General features: G+C 42.2%; 2 protein-coding genes across 5 annotated transcripts in view; both read right to left on the reverse strand.

Annotated features, from left to right (window-relative positions):
• Positions 1 to 6,317, reverse strand: part of MCM9 (minichromosome maintenance 9 homologous recombination repair factor) — a 49,417-nt gene extending 43,100 nt beyond the window's left edge. The window contains exons 1-3 of the mRNA XM_075046397.1: positions 6,278 to 6,317; positions 5,104 to 5,426; positions 826 to 1,142 (exon numbers count right to left, since the gene is read on the reverse strand). Of these exons, the coding sequence (XP_074902498.1) occupies positions 826 to 1,142; positions 5,104 to 5,419 (633 nt within the window). The 5' untranslated portion in view covers positions 5,420 to 5,426; positions 6,278 to 6,317. The remainder of the gene's footprint in view (positions 1 to 825; positions 1,143 to 5,103; positions 5,427 to 6,277) is intronic.
• An 8,667-nt stretch (positions 6,318 to 14,984) lies between these two features.
• Positions 14,985 to 17,233, reverse strand: part of FAM184A (family with sequence similarity 184 member A) — a 70,055-nt gene continuing 67,806 nt past the window's right edge. For all 4 annotated transcript variants that reach the window (XM_075046842.1, XM_075046841.1, XM_075046844.1 and 1 more), the window contains one exon: positions 14,985 to 15,803. In XM_075046842.1, the coding sequence (XP_074902943.1) occupies positions 15,722 to 15,803 (82 nt within the window). In that variant the 3' untranslated portion in view covers positions 14,985 to 15,721. The remainder of the gene's footprint in view (positions 15,804 to 17,233) is intronic.

Here is a 17,233-nt window from a genome sequence, read left to right on the forward strand (position 1 = left end):
TCTTCGAAAAGATTTATTAAAAAGACACTGAACATATAAATAAACACAGAAACATTGCCTGCAATACACCCTACTTATTCTCAATTTTCATACAGTGTAGATTTTCCTGTGCCAGTTTTGTCTTAGTTATGTGCTACCGTAAAAAGAAGCCCAATTGTTTCTTACTCCTCCAGCTTAGCTGTACTTCCACCCAGGGCTACCTTCAGAAAAAACAAATGCAAATTCTGTAAGGATCACATATTCAACAATTGTTGAATTCAATATTGACTGAAGGGAACAGACATTTGTAGACACCATGTATTGACCATACTGCACTGCTACAGCTGACCTTCGCCACCACTGGGCTCACTTTAGTCCTTAGAAGCAGCGTTGAACATCAGCATCACATACAGTAAGTGCTTAGAGAAACAACGCACACTTGGTATTGTAAGGATCCAACACAGGAGTTTCATCTGTGCATTGATCCCAAGTGTTTTGTACAATATTGAATGGAGTTACCTAATAGTGGAAATCGAGTCAACATGTGCCTAAATTTTTAACTCTTTGACTATAAATCTCTGACTAACAGGCTGTCTGGCTTGTTTTAGTCTTCTCAGGCATTTAAACAACAGTAGAATCTGTAAAACTTTTCCACTCATCTTGGCATTTAAAAGTTATCAATGAAAATGGGATAAACTTAATTCTGACGTATGCATGAACAGTCTCACTAAAATTAGCAGTTACCTTATTCCAGCAGGAAATTAAGCCCCTAAATGCCTTCTTTAGTACTTGGGACAGCTATACCTTAATACCTTCCCCTTTTTCTCCATTTTTTTTTTTTTTTACCTGTTCCTGAATTTTTATTTCTTGGTAGTCTCTGCAGCAGGTAGGAGAAGAGGTTGTTCCAGAGAGACACGTGAACTTGGTTGAGTTGCAGCCTTCTTCATTAAGACAGGCTGATGGACGACAAAATGCATAGTACTGTTCAAAGTCAGCCTTGACGACAAACACATGCTTGCACTTATTGCAGATGTAGCTCCGTTCAAACTCCAAAACTTTCACCAAACTGGTACGTATGACAGTTCCAGTAACTGACAAAAAGTGACCCACATCCCTGGTTTTAGGAATGTGCTCTCGAGTCAGCTCTGGGCAAACAGGCAAACCTGTTAAACAAAAATACGTGCGGCATAAGGCTATGCATATAAAACATGGACCTACAATGCAGTTAAACAGAAAGATTAGAAAAAATGCCAGACATATTAACAGTAGCCATTGTTATTACTGTTTCATAAGTGTGATTCAACAATTCATCTGTTGTACCATAAATCTGATTCACTGGCCTCAAATAGTGAAAATCATCAGACACTGAGCACTAACAGAAAATGTAGCCATTTTACTCTCCTACTCTTGCCAAAGCCTGAATAGTCATGAACACTTTCCTTTCATGGAAATAGATCCTGATGTTCTCAGATCTATTTATTAATTCAAATGATCTTTTGGCAAATGCCATTTATTCTGCAACTGGTTTATCTGAATTACAAAATTTTAGTTTTGCTACTTAATTGTGGTTCTATGTTATTCCCACAGCTAAACAAGTGTAACTCCTAATCTTGTGTGAATTCTCAAGTCTAAGCAAATTTAAAATTCATAGTCTGTGAGCATTTGACCTTAAATCCACATTGCCTACCAGTAAACTTCAAGCACAAGGAAGATGGCATAAAAAGAATATAAAGGGGCTATGAACACAACCGAAGCAAATTCACTTTTATGTTCAAATGAATAGTGACAGAACATTTTCGTGACATTTGCTCTCCTTTAATTCCACCCTGACAGCCAGTTCTGTGGTGTACTGATCCCACTCCAGTGTTCACCAGTGTGGCCATCACTTAGCACCACAGGGGCTGAGATCCTCAACAAGATTAATCTACTTCAAGAGCTGACAAAGTCTTTATAAAAGTAAATGGTCTCTGAAATGCACACCTGAGGATAGCATCAAAATACTGCCTCTTCAGAAGTTAGTACATGAACTACAACATACTAATAATTATCAACTTAAAAAGAGATTACCTGCTCTTAAAATAATTTCTTAGGTTTACTTCCAAAACAGAGCTAGGAAACAGAGATGTAAAATAATAAATCTGCTGGAAAATGATGTTTCTAAGGGGATGAGAACTATTTGTGCATTTAGGTCAAATCCTCTTAGTAGCTTTGGCTGCTAGAAAAAAGACATCATATATTTATTTCAGTGTTTTCAAAACCAAATGCTTTATTTCACACATGCTGAAACATTCTGTTTTAATGCTTTTAAGCAAAGTGTTTGATCTTTTGCTTTTGTTTAAAGAAAATATTTTAAAATATTAAGTAATTTTAAAAGGTAAAAGGATAAAGTGAAAAAAAAGTAAAGTAGAAAGGAATTAAATAATCTGGAAACAAAATAAAGTATTATGTAGAACTGCAAACAAATTTTTCTGGTTGACTGTAACAAAGCTATTTACATATTCTATCAAACCTGTTGAAAATTCTTTTTCTCCCACAGATTTGCATTTCTATTCAGTTCAGGCAAAAAAAAAAAAAAAAAAAAGATAAAATCCATTATTTTTCCAACTTTTTGGGAATCTTTGTTTCCCAGCTTGGTTTTGGTGCAGCTCAACAACCTTTGCAAAATACAACACATCTTACACTAGAGAGAGCTGCAGCACTGTTGTCAGAATGTATGTATGATATGATCATCTCTGTGAATATTGAAGAGATGAGTCCGGACAGGGAAAAAAGAGCCTTCATTCTGATCATATTAGACTGCTTGACAAACTCTTTAACTGAGTATGCGCCTCTTTGAATCAGCTTTACTGTATTAGTAATAACATGTAAAACTGAACTATTAGAAGCAGCTTGGCCATCAGTAACAGACACAGCAGTGCTCAGGCTAATGGGAAGTAAGGAAAAATCTTTTAATGGATTTGTAGCAAAAGGAGAAGTTATACAATCAAATTCCTACAATGCTACAATTCAGATAAAGAACTTCATCTCTTACTTTCTTCAGTGAACCTGGGGTAATCACCCATTATTAATCACTGCATATTCACGCTCCCTGAATCCTTCTTTGAACTCTTAGATGCCCTGTCCATGTTGGTATGAGCGTGCCAAGATTACATTCTTATACCTAGCATAAGCAAAACCACTTTTCCTCACTTCAGTCCAAGCCTGACAAGCAGATTCCCTCGGCCCCACTCCAGGCAGTTGCCTGCCACTCCCACAGAGAAGAGTGCACCTCCTCCTCATTCCCATTTGATGTGGGAATGGGAAGCGGCACTCCAAGATGAGAATCCTGAAGGCAATCGGAACCCAGTATTCACTTAAAAAGTAACAGTATCATGGGAAAATGTGGGTGGAAAAAACCCTGCAGATCATTTAGCTTATTGGGTTTTTTTCTTCAGTAGCAACCCTTTTGGTGGTACAGAACATAAACCAAACTACATGGACAGATGTTCTTTTGATCCAGCTGGATCACACGAGGATAACCACCCCCTGCTCTTCATCAGTTTCCCTCCAGTTTAGTGATAGAGTAATTTGTGGGTCTGACAACTAACTTCTTCCATCAATGATCAGACTTGCTTTTGTAAGTTATTAAAACTATTTGATCAAATGTGGCTAATTTTGCCTGACGTTGATTAGAGAATATTCAGACAAAACATCACTGTGGGAGGAATGGTAAGCTCCAGCAACAGGCTGATAACAGGAGCAGGAATGTCTCAAAGACGCAGCTACTCACGTGGCAAACATCTACCCCTTGCTTTACTCCTTCCAGTACCTCCTATTCTCATGCTGAAGCTGTGACTGATGCAAATGCATTGGGGGAAATGCATCCTAAAACACTGGGGAAAAACTTTTAATTCACTCCTACATCTATAGGTACAGGGAGGGAAAAAGTTTTAATTCACTCCTACTTCTATAGGTACAGGGAGATGCCAGACATTTCAAATTTTAGTACCACACAGAGGCCATCCTTGTACACCACATACTCAGCAGTTGGATACAAACATCACAACACCTAAACAGGTAGCAAGCTTCTCCCCCTCCCCGAAAACCTTGACAGAATAGCATTTTGAGAGCCACAGGCTAATTATATTTCTGATGTATGTGTTCTAATGACAATATTTTTAATGAAATTTACTGGTGTGAAACACAGGTCTATTTAACAATTGGGATTCATCCAAGTTCAAGCTGCCAAAAGACTGAATGATCATAAACCACTCCGGCATGGGGCAGAGGAGGGAAACACAGGTCACCAGCTCCTGGCTTTGCAGACTAGACAGCTCCAAATAGTTAAAATCAGAAATGACCAGAAGGGACTGTGCCACCACTGACCCCAGTTCCCCACAACAGGCAAAATAGGCATTTTAACCCCAGAACCTGCACTCCACACTTACCACACCCCAAAGCTACTAAAAATTTCATAGTGATAAGGAATAATGACATATCAACTTGTAGTGAAAAAAAGGACAAAATCCTCTATTAACAATCATGCCTTCCAATAGTTTGTTCCAATTTTGTAACAAGTAATTTTATAACAATTAGTTAAGCATAAAATTCGAAAAATTCAGATTAAATTGTTACGAGACAATTAAAAAAGTAGACTTTGCCTCTTCTGGGAGATGGCTGGAGCCAACAAAGACCATGAGCCAACTGACACGGTAAGGAAGTCAACCTGCAAGAAAATCTATGAACTACGTACCTTCCCCTAAAACTCTTTTTTTTTTCTTTAGACCTGACTAACAAGAGAAATACCATGAGACCAACTGCTGATTTGAGGAGTCTTTTCCCCACGGAAAGGCTTTGGTGTAAGTCCTGACCCAGCAACAAATGTCAACCATGCCACGCACGCCATCATGGATGGCCACAGCTTTTTTCCAGGTTGGTCTACGCAACTCCATGTGCTTGCACGTGTTCTTTTCTGTTTAATAAACGCCAGTCATTCACTATTGGTTCAAACACTGAAGCGACAAGAATTAAACCTGCTTCTTCCCATGACGCTCCAACAGTTTGGCACGGAGTAAGGAAATTTGGCAACGCTGACTGGGAGATGCCCCTGGGGTGCCTCGCTGCCGCCCCCGCCCCGCCGCTCACCTGAGACCCTGACGTGGAGGTTCTGCTTCACGCTGAGCTGCGGAGGGGTGGCGGTGGTGGCGGCCTGCAGCGCTGCCAGGGCGGCCCGGCGCAGCGCGCTGTCGAAAATCGGGAGGACCTCGCTGGGGAAAGCGTTGAAATACTCCCCGATCTCCATGTTGGTCTCAAAGAGCGTCAAGGCGTCGACGACGACGGGATAGTGCGCCTCGCTGTCGGCCTCCCTCAGGATGCCCAGGATGTCGTCCCTGTGGTGCTCCAGCACGTAGGACTCGAACACCTGCCCGATGAGGTTCACCTGATCCGCGCTCAGCACCATGTTGCACCTACAAGGCGGGCCGGTGAGGTAAAGCGGTTACGAAAAGCCCGGCATTCCGGCAAGGACACGCGCCAGCCGGAAAACTTTATTTTTTCACTCAGAAAAGCCCATCACGGCAGCTAGGCGAGAGGAGGGGCGGGGCTGGCGCGTGCGCGGCTTCATGAGCATGGGTAAACGGCACCTCGTTACAACGCGCTCCGACAGACCGGCGGACAGACCGGCGGACAGACCGGCGGACAGACCGGCGGACAGACCGGCGGACAGACCGGCCAGCCCGGCGGGATGGCGGCGGCAGCCGCCGGGTTTACGCCACCACACGCCGCCCGCCGCTTCTCACAGACGGCTCCCGCCAACCAACCGCCCCGCCCCGCCTTGCCCAGCCCAGCCAATCAGCCCCGCCCCGCGTCCGTCAGTCACCCCCGCCCCGCCTCCCGTCAGTCAGTCAGTCAGTCAGTCAGTCAGTCAGTCACCCCCCCCCGCGGCGGCGGCGGGCCGGGCTCGGCTTCAACGCCAGAAAGCGGAGCCGCCCGGCGACCCGCTCCCTCGCTTCCCCGGCGGGCGGTGAGGGGAGCCGCCGGCGGCGGCAGCTTGTCCCGCTCCGCTCCGCCTCGGGCGGCGGCAGGCTCACCGCAGCGCGGAGCCAGGCCTGCCCGCCCCGGCCGCCGCCAGCACGGCAAGTTTTGAAGGCGGCGAGGCGGGGGCCGCCCGCCCGGGCGCGTCCCCTCCCGCTTCGCTTCCGGGCTGCGCTCCCAGCGCCCGCACCGGCGGCCCCGCCGGAGCGTGGGTGCGGGACAGCCCCCGTCCCTCCCGGGCGGAGGCGGGCGGGCTCTCCGCGGCCGCCCCGCTCTCCCTCGGTACCTGCAGCGCGGGCCGCCGCCGCCGCCGCTCCTCCGGCCGGGCTCCCGCCGCCGCAGCTCCCTCACCCGGCAGGAGAAGCGACTCGGTCCCCGCCCCCTCCGCGCCGCTCCACGCCCGGGCCCCGCGGCTGCCGAGCGGGGCGGAGAGCGGCCGGAGAGCTGCCAGCCCGCGGGGTCGGAGCCGGGCGGGGTTGGGGCCCTTCCCTCAGGTGCCTCAGAGGCTGCGGGAGGGCCGGTCCCCCCGCCGGGAGCAGCTGAGGGGCGGCGGGCCCGGGTCCCCGCCGAGCGGTGCGGCGGCCGGGTGCCCTGCGGGGAGAGGAGGGCGCTTGGTGGGTACGGAGGGGATCCCAGCTGCTGCCGTGATCGAGGGATAGCACCAAGGGGTTCTTCTTTCAACGGGGCTGCACGCTGTGCTTTGGCTAAAGGTCTCGGTCGGTGTTCCCCCGTTACAGAGGGACGCTGCTCCTGTGTACGAGGCGGGAGGATTGCAAGTCGAGTTGGGGAAGAGGGGTACTGCGCAGCAGGGGTAGCCCCAAGGTAGCCGAAGCTTGTATTTGCTGCTGCTTCCCGCAGCCCGCCCCGCTGCGGCTTACACGGCCCATCAAAACTAAATTTGGCTTCTTTAAAACGAGCTGCCTGACAAACCAGTCAATCCCCCCCTTCTTCGTGAGGGCATGTCATAGCAAAGCCTGAGGAGTTTGAGGATTTAATTTTTGATAGAGCCAGAAAATAGGGTTTGCTGGAGGCTCTAAATCTTTCACTTTTGCCCAGAATTTACAGTGTGGTGTTCTGAATAGTTTTGTATCTGTATGTTCTTTTCTCTGAGTGTCTATTACAACCCAGTGACACGCTTGAACTTTTTGAAATATTTTATCTTTTAAATAGTTAATTCTGTTTCAAAATTGAGTTTCAGGCATAAGGAATGAAACTGGATTCCAGTTTCTCCGGCAGTATGCCTCTTTATTTCCTCTTCAGTTACTTTGCAGCATGTGTGTGCTCTTCTAACATAGTGCTCTGCACGCGTGTGTAAATTCTGCCCCCATTGACTTCAGTGTAAGTAGACTGTCCTCTGAATTACTACATGCATTTTCTCAGTACCTCTAATGTATTTAAGTATCTTTTTCATGTATCTATTCAAATCTTGTGATATCACAGAGAATAACTTAATGTTCCCTTCACTTCAAAGTGTTTGAGGAATCTTAAAACCTCTTCATTGAGCTCCTCACTCCCAGGACTTCCCATTGTTGGCTTGTATTAATGATGCATTATTGATAGGCAATCAAAACAAAAACTACTGCCCATGTAAGATCTTAACCAAAAAGCGTACCACACTAACACCAAGGTATCAGAACGATGCCAATTATAATAAAAAGATATCAGAAGAAATGTACAAAATCTGTATTTTTAGAGTTGGTGGAGGGGAAACCCAATGCTTTTCAAACAAAAAATATCCTTTAGATCCTTTATTTTCAAGTTGTGATGTATGGCTTCAATATGTAAAGAAACTGCCTCACCTGCCTTAATTAAACTAAGATAATTAATTTGAATGTCTAGCATATTTTTTTCTCCCAGTCATATTTAAATATGCGTTCATAACAAATAAAGCTACAGCAGTTACTTCATCTCTGTTAATGATATTGAATATCTCGCCTTCCCTGAGCTGAGCCGAGGAATGTTTCACCAGCAGAGAAGGGAAGGGTCTTGGAATGTTTGAGCAAAAGCTTCTTGGGTGGAACTGCAGGGGCCTTAAATCACAAATTGCATTTCTCTGAGTTTCTACTCCACAAGCTACTGGAAGGGGATTCCTGCATGTGACTCCTGTCTGGTAAATCAGTGGATAGAACATCTGTTATCTGTCCTGCATTGTTTGCAAATACAAATTTCCTCAGAGTATTTGTAGATGTTGCCTGAAAACTCCCCCGAAGGAAACGGTGTTTACAACAAAAGTCTAAGACTGCTTCAGGGGGCTATAAAGAGGAAATGTTTTAACCCCTAGATATGTCCCTAGAAATGAAAAATATTTTGCTTTATAAAATGCCTTATTCTAACCAATTGAATGGATATGGCTGCAAAAGCACTGCTGAAATCTGCACCTAATATATAAATTGATTGCTGTGAAAATTCAAAACTATTTCTGGTAAAGATTATCCTGGGTGGAGTGTCAACCAAGTCCTATCTCTGCAATATGCTTTCAGTGTCAACTTCAGTCAGTTTATGGTGCTGTCTTGCAAGGTACAGAACCAGGCTGCTTTTTTCTAACGATGAGGTGCAGCTATTTCCACACATTTGTTAGATCAGCGTAGTTACGGCTTCTGGTATGGCAGAGCTGTAATCTTTATGATTTCCTGGAGGTGTCCATCTGTGCTTCCTCAGACTCTGCGTTTTGTAGCCTAAACAGCTAGAGCAACAGGATGAAAAAGAATGCAGCAGCCTGCAACTGGAGCAGCTAATTACAACTACAGAGCGAGTCACTGCTACTGCTGTGTAAAGGCTGCAATGAGATAGTGGTTCCTACAAGAAAAAAACTAAAGTATTTATCATTTCATTATTATCTAATATTAACTAGTAACCGTTATGTGCTTAGCTGAGTAATGAAGAAATATTTACTCAACAAGCAGTCATTAAAAATACACAGTATGCCAATTTGAAAATCCTGAGGGAGGCCCTTTTGAAATCATGGTGCAAAATAGGACAAGAAGTAATTGTCTCAAATGAGTGGATGGAGACAGTGCTAGCAGTCACCAGCCTAAAAAGCTCTCTTGTCCTGGGCCCAGAACACTTCCCTGGTTTGTCTCTGCTTTCCACTTTGAATGGCTCTCTTACATAAGCCAATATTACTATTTTTCCTTTCAGGTCACTTCTCATAGTCTTGTGTGGTTATGAAGAAAAAGATGACGACTAAAAACTCCTCTCTTTTTTCAGTTTTACAGAAGATAGTGTGTGCCCTCAATCTGGAAGTGTCCCAGGAGAGTACAAGAACTGCCCACTAATGCTGTGGTCCAGGAGGCTGGTACATATCCCTTGTCAGCGTGCAATTGAGACACTGCCGGCAAGGTTGCACGAGTGCTGAGAAGGGATTGTGGATCCTACAGGTTAGGTAAAGACTTAGTCTAAGCAGGGTAAATATGGTTGGATGTTCATGTGACTGTAAAACTTGGGCTTCAGTCTCTGCGCTAAGGCATGTGTACTGCCAGCCATGACTGAGACTGCCTGTGGTGTTTACAGCCTGGAGTGTGCTGACTCTTCTTTGTGCCCAGCCATCACACTGATGATCTGTAACTGAAGTTAAATAGCTATAATTCCAGCTAAAGACTCAGCAGCTCTCTAAGCTTTTCTGTTTGTCTGTCAGGTTGAACGTGGAAGGCCTGTTAATTTCCAAGAGTACTCACTGTCATAATGAAGCCAGAATTTGGTAGTCATTATTGAATTATGCTTTTATTTTCTTAAGCTTGGCTCTTCTTGTTCCCTAGCAACATTGCTATCAGTGCTGCTGGCAGCACCTGCTTCTTGTGGTGTTCAGCCAGCTGTTTACTGTGAACAGGCCTCTATACCATACTTAACTCTGAAAATAACTGAGTTGCCTTCGTGACAGGCAATTTATAAACTCATCCTTAAGAGTGTGCAGGACTCCGGAGTAGATCAGGAATTCACCTCGTAGGTCCCATTGTTAACCTAGGAACTATGCAGTGCAATTTGTACAGTCAACAATGCTTGAGTTGTCTAATTGTGTATGTGCTTGAAAAAGATAAATGTTAACTCAGTTGTGCAGTAAAAGAGCCCAGCAAGTAACAAGTTCTATTATTAAGAGAAATGGAGTTCAGCAGTGGGTCATGCTGAAGAGGAAAAGTTCTGTTACAGTCTGGCTGCCTGGTTGTGTTACACAATCCCAGTATTATCCGCAGCTACTTCCAATTACTGTAGCGTATCTAAAGAAAAGGATCTTTATTTATATCACCAAAATACACTGCAAAGTTGTGGTGGGTTAACCCTGGCTGGACGCCAGGTGCCCACCAAAGCCATTCTATCACTCCCCCTCCTCAGCTGGACAGGGGAGAGAAAATGTAACAAAGAGCTTGTGGGTTGAGATAAGGACAGGAGAGATCACTCAACAATTACCATCACAGGCAAAACAGACTCAGCTTGGGGAAAATTAACTCAATTTATTACAAATCAACCAGAGTAGGGTAATGAGAAATAAAACCAAATCTCAGAACACCTTCCCTCCACCCCTCCCTTCTTCCTGGGCACAACTTCACTCCTGGATTCTCTACCACCACCCCCCCTCCCGCAGCACAGGGGGACAGGGATGGGGTTTACGGTCATTTCATCACACGTTATTTTCTGCCACTTCATCCTCCTCAGGGGGAGGACTCATCACACTCTTCCCCTGCTCTGGCATGGGGTCCCTCCCACGGGAGACAGCCCTCCACGAACTGCTCCAACATGGGTCCTTCCCATGGGTTGCAGTTCTTCACAAACTTCTCCATTGTGAGTTCTTCCCACGGGCTGCAGTCCTTCAGGCACAGACTGCTCCAGCGTGGGTCCCCCACGGGGTCACAAGTGCTGCCAGAAAACCTGCTCCGTGGGCTCCTCTCTCCGCAGATCCGCAGGTCCTGCCAGGAGCCTGCTCCAGCGTGGGCTTCCCACGGGGTCACAGCCTCCTTCGGGCACCCACCTGCTCTGGCGTGGGGTCCTCTCTCCCCGGGCTGCAGGTGGAGATCTGCTCCCCCGTGGACCTCCCTGGACTGCAGGGGGACAGCCTGCCTCACCAGGGTCTTCATCACCACGGGCTGCAGGGGAATCTCTGCTCCGGCACCTGGAGCATCTCCTGCCCTCCTTCTGCACTGACCTTCGTGTCTGCAGGGTTGTTTCTCTCACACGTTCTCACTCCTCTCTCTGGTGGCTGTTTCTGTCTGTCCAAGTTTTTTTTTCCTTCTTAAAAATGTTATCACAGAGGCGTTACCACTATCTCCGATTGGCTCGGCCTTGGCTGGCGGCGGGTCCATCTTAGAGCCGGCTGGCGTTGGCTCTGTCAGACACAGGGGAAGCTTCCAGCAGCTTCTTACAGAAGCCACCCCTGTAAACGCCCCCCCCCCCCCCCCCCAACCTTGCCACACAAAGCCAATACAAAAGTAAATTAGCTTTAGAACTGCAAGGTGATTTCTTTATATAATTGTACATGGAAACGAGTCATATTTCCATTTAAGGATTTTGCCAGGGAACGTATACATACATAAAACTGATACAATGCCCAACACCCAAAAGTAGCTAAGCAACAATACTATGAATTAGAGTTTCACTTTCATTATAGTAAAAAACAGTTTAGTATTTGCCTAGGAAAAATAGTAACAGTACTGTATTGGACTACATTGAACATACCAGGAAAAAAGCAACACAGCTCCTGTAAGGAAAGTCAGTTTGCATCTTTCAAAGCTGATGTATTTTTGCAAATGTTCGTTTAAAAAAAAAAAAAAAAAAAAAGACAGGCTAGGGTTCCTCACACCTAAATTTAGGCAATAGAGGCACTTATATTTGTTGTTGCTCTACAGTCTTTATGCAACCACGAGACATAAGTAAGTGGGCTGATTCACCCTTGAAGCTGCCTGTTGACTGCAGAGGAGGTTGAAGATCACTATTTTCTTAAGTGATGTGACTCAGTCATTTTCCTTCCAAGGGAAGTAAATTACCGCAAAGGCAGAAAACCTGGGGTCTAATTTTGTCAATGCAGAATTAGTGAAATTTACCTGTGGATAGCATGGGGATCATCTAACAAAATTCACATAAAACTTAAAATAAAGCTTAAGCAGGCAAGAGATTGTTCTGACATTGTGAACAGGTCTGATTTCTCATATTATGAGTGAATTCTCCTGATACTCATTAGGATTTCCTCATGTCCTACAGTTTTTAAATAGAGTTTCGGAGTAAGACTAAAACTGGAAAAAAAAGCTAAGATTGGGATTTTCTAGCTATGGTTACTGGGATAATATATTTGTAACAATTTAAAGAAAGGACACCAATTTTTTCAGCTGCCACACCAGAACGGCAAGTGCTGCAACATGGGCTAACAGTTCAGAATCCCTCCATATTCAGTTACAGGAACAGAAGCATTTTTCCCCAAAGAGACTGCTGCTTTCAGCTTTGAAGTGCAGCTCATCAAAGGAGGTCCTTTGTGGAAAGAGTTTTCTAATCTCAAAAAGTGGGGAAGTTTAGTTCCAGAGACTACCTACATCAAGGGTGAAAAAATTATATTCTGCTTTAAGAATGAAAACAAAGATTCTTGTAGCATTATATAAAACATTTAGGAAGAAAAGATGATAGGTATATCCTAAAAAAAAACCCCAAACCCAAACCTAAATATTCTATATTCTCCAATTTTATAATACATAGATATTCTTACTCTTTAAAACGATCAAAGATTACAAATCCAAGACATTTAATTTAAATGTGTAAACATTAAACACAGAACTACTCAAACCAGTTAGAAAATAATCCAAGTTTTTTCTTCCAAAATAACAGATGAGGAGAAAAAGATGTGAAAAAAAATTTTTAGACTAAATTAGAATGTTAAAAGTTCTATAATATTGACCCATGTAATTTATTGCCAGTACTTCTGATAGGACTAATATTTTCCTTGAAGTCTCAGGTACATATAGTACACATATGCTGAAGTAACTGAAAAAATGCGAAAGGAAGGAGTCAATCTGATAAGGCAATTTCTATGTTGGCACTGATTGCAGCTTGGTTTTCAATCATCTTTGGGCTTTTTTTTTTCCAAGTATACCTTCTGGGTACAATTCCTGCTACAGAAAAAAAGCCATGCAGTTCTCGGGACATAATTCTTCCCTGTATTATGAGATAGTGTCAGATGGGTCAGCTAGAGCAGTTTTCTGCTAACCTGGAAAATTTACTGGCATCAAACTCTTACCACAGAAGTAAATGGAGCAATGCAGACTGAAGGGCCGAACCTGGCCTTAAGACTGGTTATTACGATGACATTTGATGAAACATAGGATTCTTCCACATTTTGCCCCTGTATCAAATATAGCCTGTTATTTCCTTCTTCCATAGGAGAACACAGTAATTTAATGTGTCAGAGTGCAGAGAGATAGCTCCTGAGAGCTAAGATTTTTCCACCATTGTAAATAATACTATGCAATTTCACATGAATTCTGTAATCTCCGTACTGGGAGTTGTCTGTTGAGCTAGGAAAGACTACATGCATGTGTGAGCAGAGACTCTGCAGAACTTTCTGCACAACTGGACTCACAAATATGTGCACTTTTAGCTTTTTCCAGAATACCAGATACCGCAAAGATCAGGAACGCAGTGGCACTATGATAATGCAAGTTCCTGTATTAATCCCAAATGCCAGATATTAACTATTTTTAGGAATACATTTTACAGAGTTCTCAGTGCCATTTGGTAGAAAATCAGGGTGTTTTTTCCAGCTTCTTCAGGTTGGTTTTGGGCTGTTGCTGTTTCTTTGTTTTTAAGAGACTGATTCAGTAGTGGAACAGCTGCTGACTGTGAAAACATGGCAGCTCAGTGCTTCTGAACTTTCTTCTCTCTTGTGAAAGACAAATGCCTACTAGCAAAAAACCAATGGGCACACTTTTTACTGAATAGGTAAAGTAAATGCAGATACTGTCATCTTCCAATTACTGTTCAGTTATTAATTCCACATGTAAAAATGTACAAATGAATTGGAGAATGGGAGAAAAAGGCTGAGCCCTTGCAAAGCATGCAAGAAAAAACACGCAACACTCACTTCAGAACATTATAACAAAATGAGCTAGTGTGTTTTATTTTGGGTAACAGCCAAGAAATCTGACATTTTGCCCAATATGGCTTTCTTCTAAAATTAAAAAGTTGCATATACCTACAGTTGAGTCCACCAAGTACAGAAAATCTGCTCTGTACATCTTTAATCCACAGCAGCATCACCAGAGTACAGCCTTCAGTGGAGTTTTCAAGCTGAATTATAAGATAGAAGTTTTAAAATGTTCATTTAGAAGATTTTATATTGTTTATATGAAAACATACAAATTTTTCATTTATACATATACTACATATAAAACTCATTGTAATTAGCAAGTATCTTCATCTGGGTATTTACCTTTGTGCATATAGCAAAAAAAAGGATGTAGTTAGGGCTTCAGATGAATTATTAAAGTTCAAGACCTTTGTATACGCTAACTAAAACCTTATTCAAATAACTCAAACATTTTTTTTTCCTGCTTTTAAAAGATAAGAGATTCAGCTTAAAAATACATTCATAAAACAAAGAGACCATTTTCTCCCTGAGACTACCAGTGTGAGTTACTTTGTGGTAATCTTTGAATGAAAAAATATTTTAAAAGACAATAAGCTCTAGTATTCTATATGCTGCAGCAAATTTCTCAAGCAACACTGGTATCATAAAAGGTGTAAGTTGGAGAATCATGCTCACTGGCTGAAAAAACATCTTCATATATCAGTTTAAGAAGAAGAAATAACTTTTATATAGCCAAGGGAAGATGATTAAATTTTAATGAAAGATCTGTAACTGTAGTATGTATAAATGGGAAAAAGTTGGGTGGTGGTATTTTTTTTTTTTTTCCATTTCAGACATGAATTTTATCCAAAGCAGGACTATATGCTCAAAATGTAGATTCTTGATTTATGCAGAGATACTTAGTGCAGTATTCTAAATATTTCAAGCATTTAATTTTGTTAATATTCATAAAAGAAATACATAACTTGTGGGAACAGTTTTTTCTTAAATTCAATTTGATTATAACTAGATGGCAAAGTCTTATGAGCAACAGGTAAGGAGTCAACCCCCCTCCCCAATGAACAGCTCCTGGTTTGTGGCTTCTTTCATCCTCTTGTCAAAATCACTCTGCTCTGAAGGCTAGCAGCTACACTAGTTCTGATTTATTTCACATTCTTCCTCTTAAATGTTAGAAAGAGACAGTTTTTAAACTGCCGCAAAGTAACAGAATAAGATTGGGATGCATTAAACATATCCTGCCCAAATTGGAGAAAGAGTGAGATATATATGTACTTCTTCCTTTCATAATTTAAATCGTAGTTATAGTAACCATGCAATTATGTTATTTTGGGGGGGAAGCCTTACCTGAAATCAAAGAAAACACATTTATAGGAAAAAGGGGGAAAGCATTATATTTGTTCTACCAAAATTTATTATGTAGTCATTACAAAGTTTAAAGATTCTTCCATTTTAAATAAAAATAATAATTACACACATTGTATAGTACCATGTCAAGTGATTCCAACAAATATAACATGAAATACAGTGCAGTTTCAAATCAGAAAGACAAATACTTTCTCATTCACAGTGTTTGACAAATTACAGGAAAGCTTATTCACATGAGGGTTTACTTAAGGTCATGCTCTTTATAAACAGTCCACATCACGCTGTGCCACAAAAACAAATCATCTCTCAGAACGTGAAGTATCGGGCAAACCACTCCTGGCGTTGTGGATCTGGTGAAGCCACTGGTGAAGCATCAGTCTGAGGAGGGCTAAATTCACAGAAAGAAAAAAAATAAAAAATTATCCCACAACTACACAAAAAGTACAAATGTTAGGAGAAAAAAAACCAGAGAATATTCAGTAAAGAACACAGTCTGTTTTTCCATGGATTAATTATCAGTGTGCCTCAGGACATGATTTAATGTCTCCCTATAGAATCTGTGATCATCCACTCCATTGGAGAGCATCAGCAGCACAGACAAGTCAGTTCAGAAGCCACATTACAGGGTGGGCAAATAATATTTTGGAAAACATAATTTAAAATCTCATAAACAGCTGTAGGTTTTCAGGAAGAATAAAAAGGGCTTTCTTGGAAAAGCGTGACTGTAGAAGGTCCTCTTTTAGCATCCTTTTCCTGTGGTAAAGGTAATTTTCAAAAATATGATGCGAGCATCATATTTGTAGACATGTGCTCACAAAGACTGGTTGGCAACTGAACAAAAATACACACTATTTTAATACTTAACACCAATCACAAATATCACTTGCATTGTTGTTCATGCACACATTTAAAATATGCTAATATACTAGGAAAAAAGAAACTGCTGCACTGCAAAGATTTGGTTCCCCCTTGAACACGTTAAAATTCTCACAGAATGAGCAAGAGAGAATAACTTAAATTTAATTACACAATTAGGTTCCTTTATCAATAAAAATCAGTAATAAAATAATCCTACTGTATTACTGGATAATACAGAGCACAAAACAATTTGGAATGGAAACTCCAGGATCACAGTCCATGAGTTCATGCACATGCACGTTCTAGATATCTGAGCACACTCATGCATATCACATGCACAGGAAAAAATAAGCAACAGTACTTTTTCAAAAAAGATTGTTTTCTTGAAATAGATTGTTTTCCCTTATCTATTTTAGATTCTATTATTTGTTTACATTTATAATTAGTAGTTGCTAGGTATGTGGTCTTTCACGTTAAACCAAAGGAGAGAGTAAACAACCAACTGTGGAACTGGTAATTACATATTGCTTTAAGTTACCAACTTAGAAGTAAGAGATCAGCACCTACTAAATACAGAGTACAGCACTTCAGTGCATTTAATATGTAGGCACGTAAAGCCGGGAGATTAAAATCCTGCCTCTAAAATGCCAGTTTTAAGTTATTCAATTCACTATATTATTTTGTGAGATAATTACTTGAGACTTTAATGCTGGTTTTGATTACTGGCAGCTCAGCATTAAGCATCCAAGCATGCACATTTCCTGTTGCTGTAGTAAGGTTACTCCTATGAAACAATCTGATACAGGTGAGGAAAGGGGAAACACAAAACATTCATGTAGTACAGAAAATAGTTTTCTTACTTAAAAACCATTATAACATAATACTAAGTAAAAGAAATTCTGTGCTAGTATCAATTCCTAAATGACAATCAGTAAATAACACAAACATTTAAAACAATTG

This window comes from Buteo buteo, chromosome 15 (genome assembly GCF_964188355.1).
Source record: "Buteo buteo chromosome 15, bButBut1.hap1.1, whole genome shotgun sequence".
Classification (NCBI taxonomy): domain Eukaryota; kingdom Metazoa; phylum Chordata; class Aves; order Accipitriformes; family Accipitridae; genus Buteo; species Buteo buteo.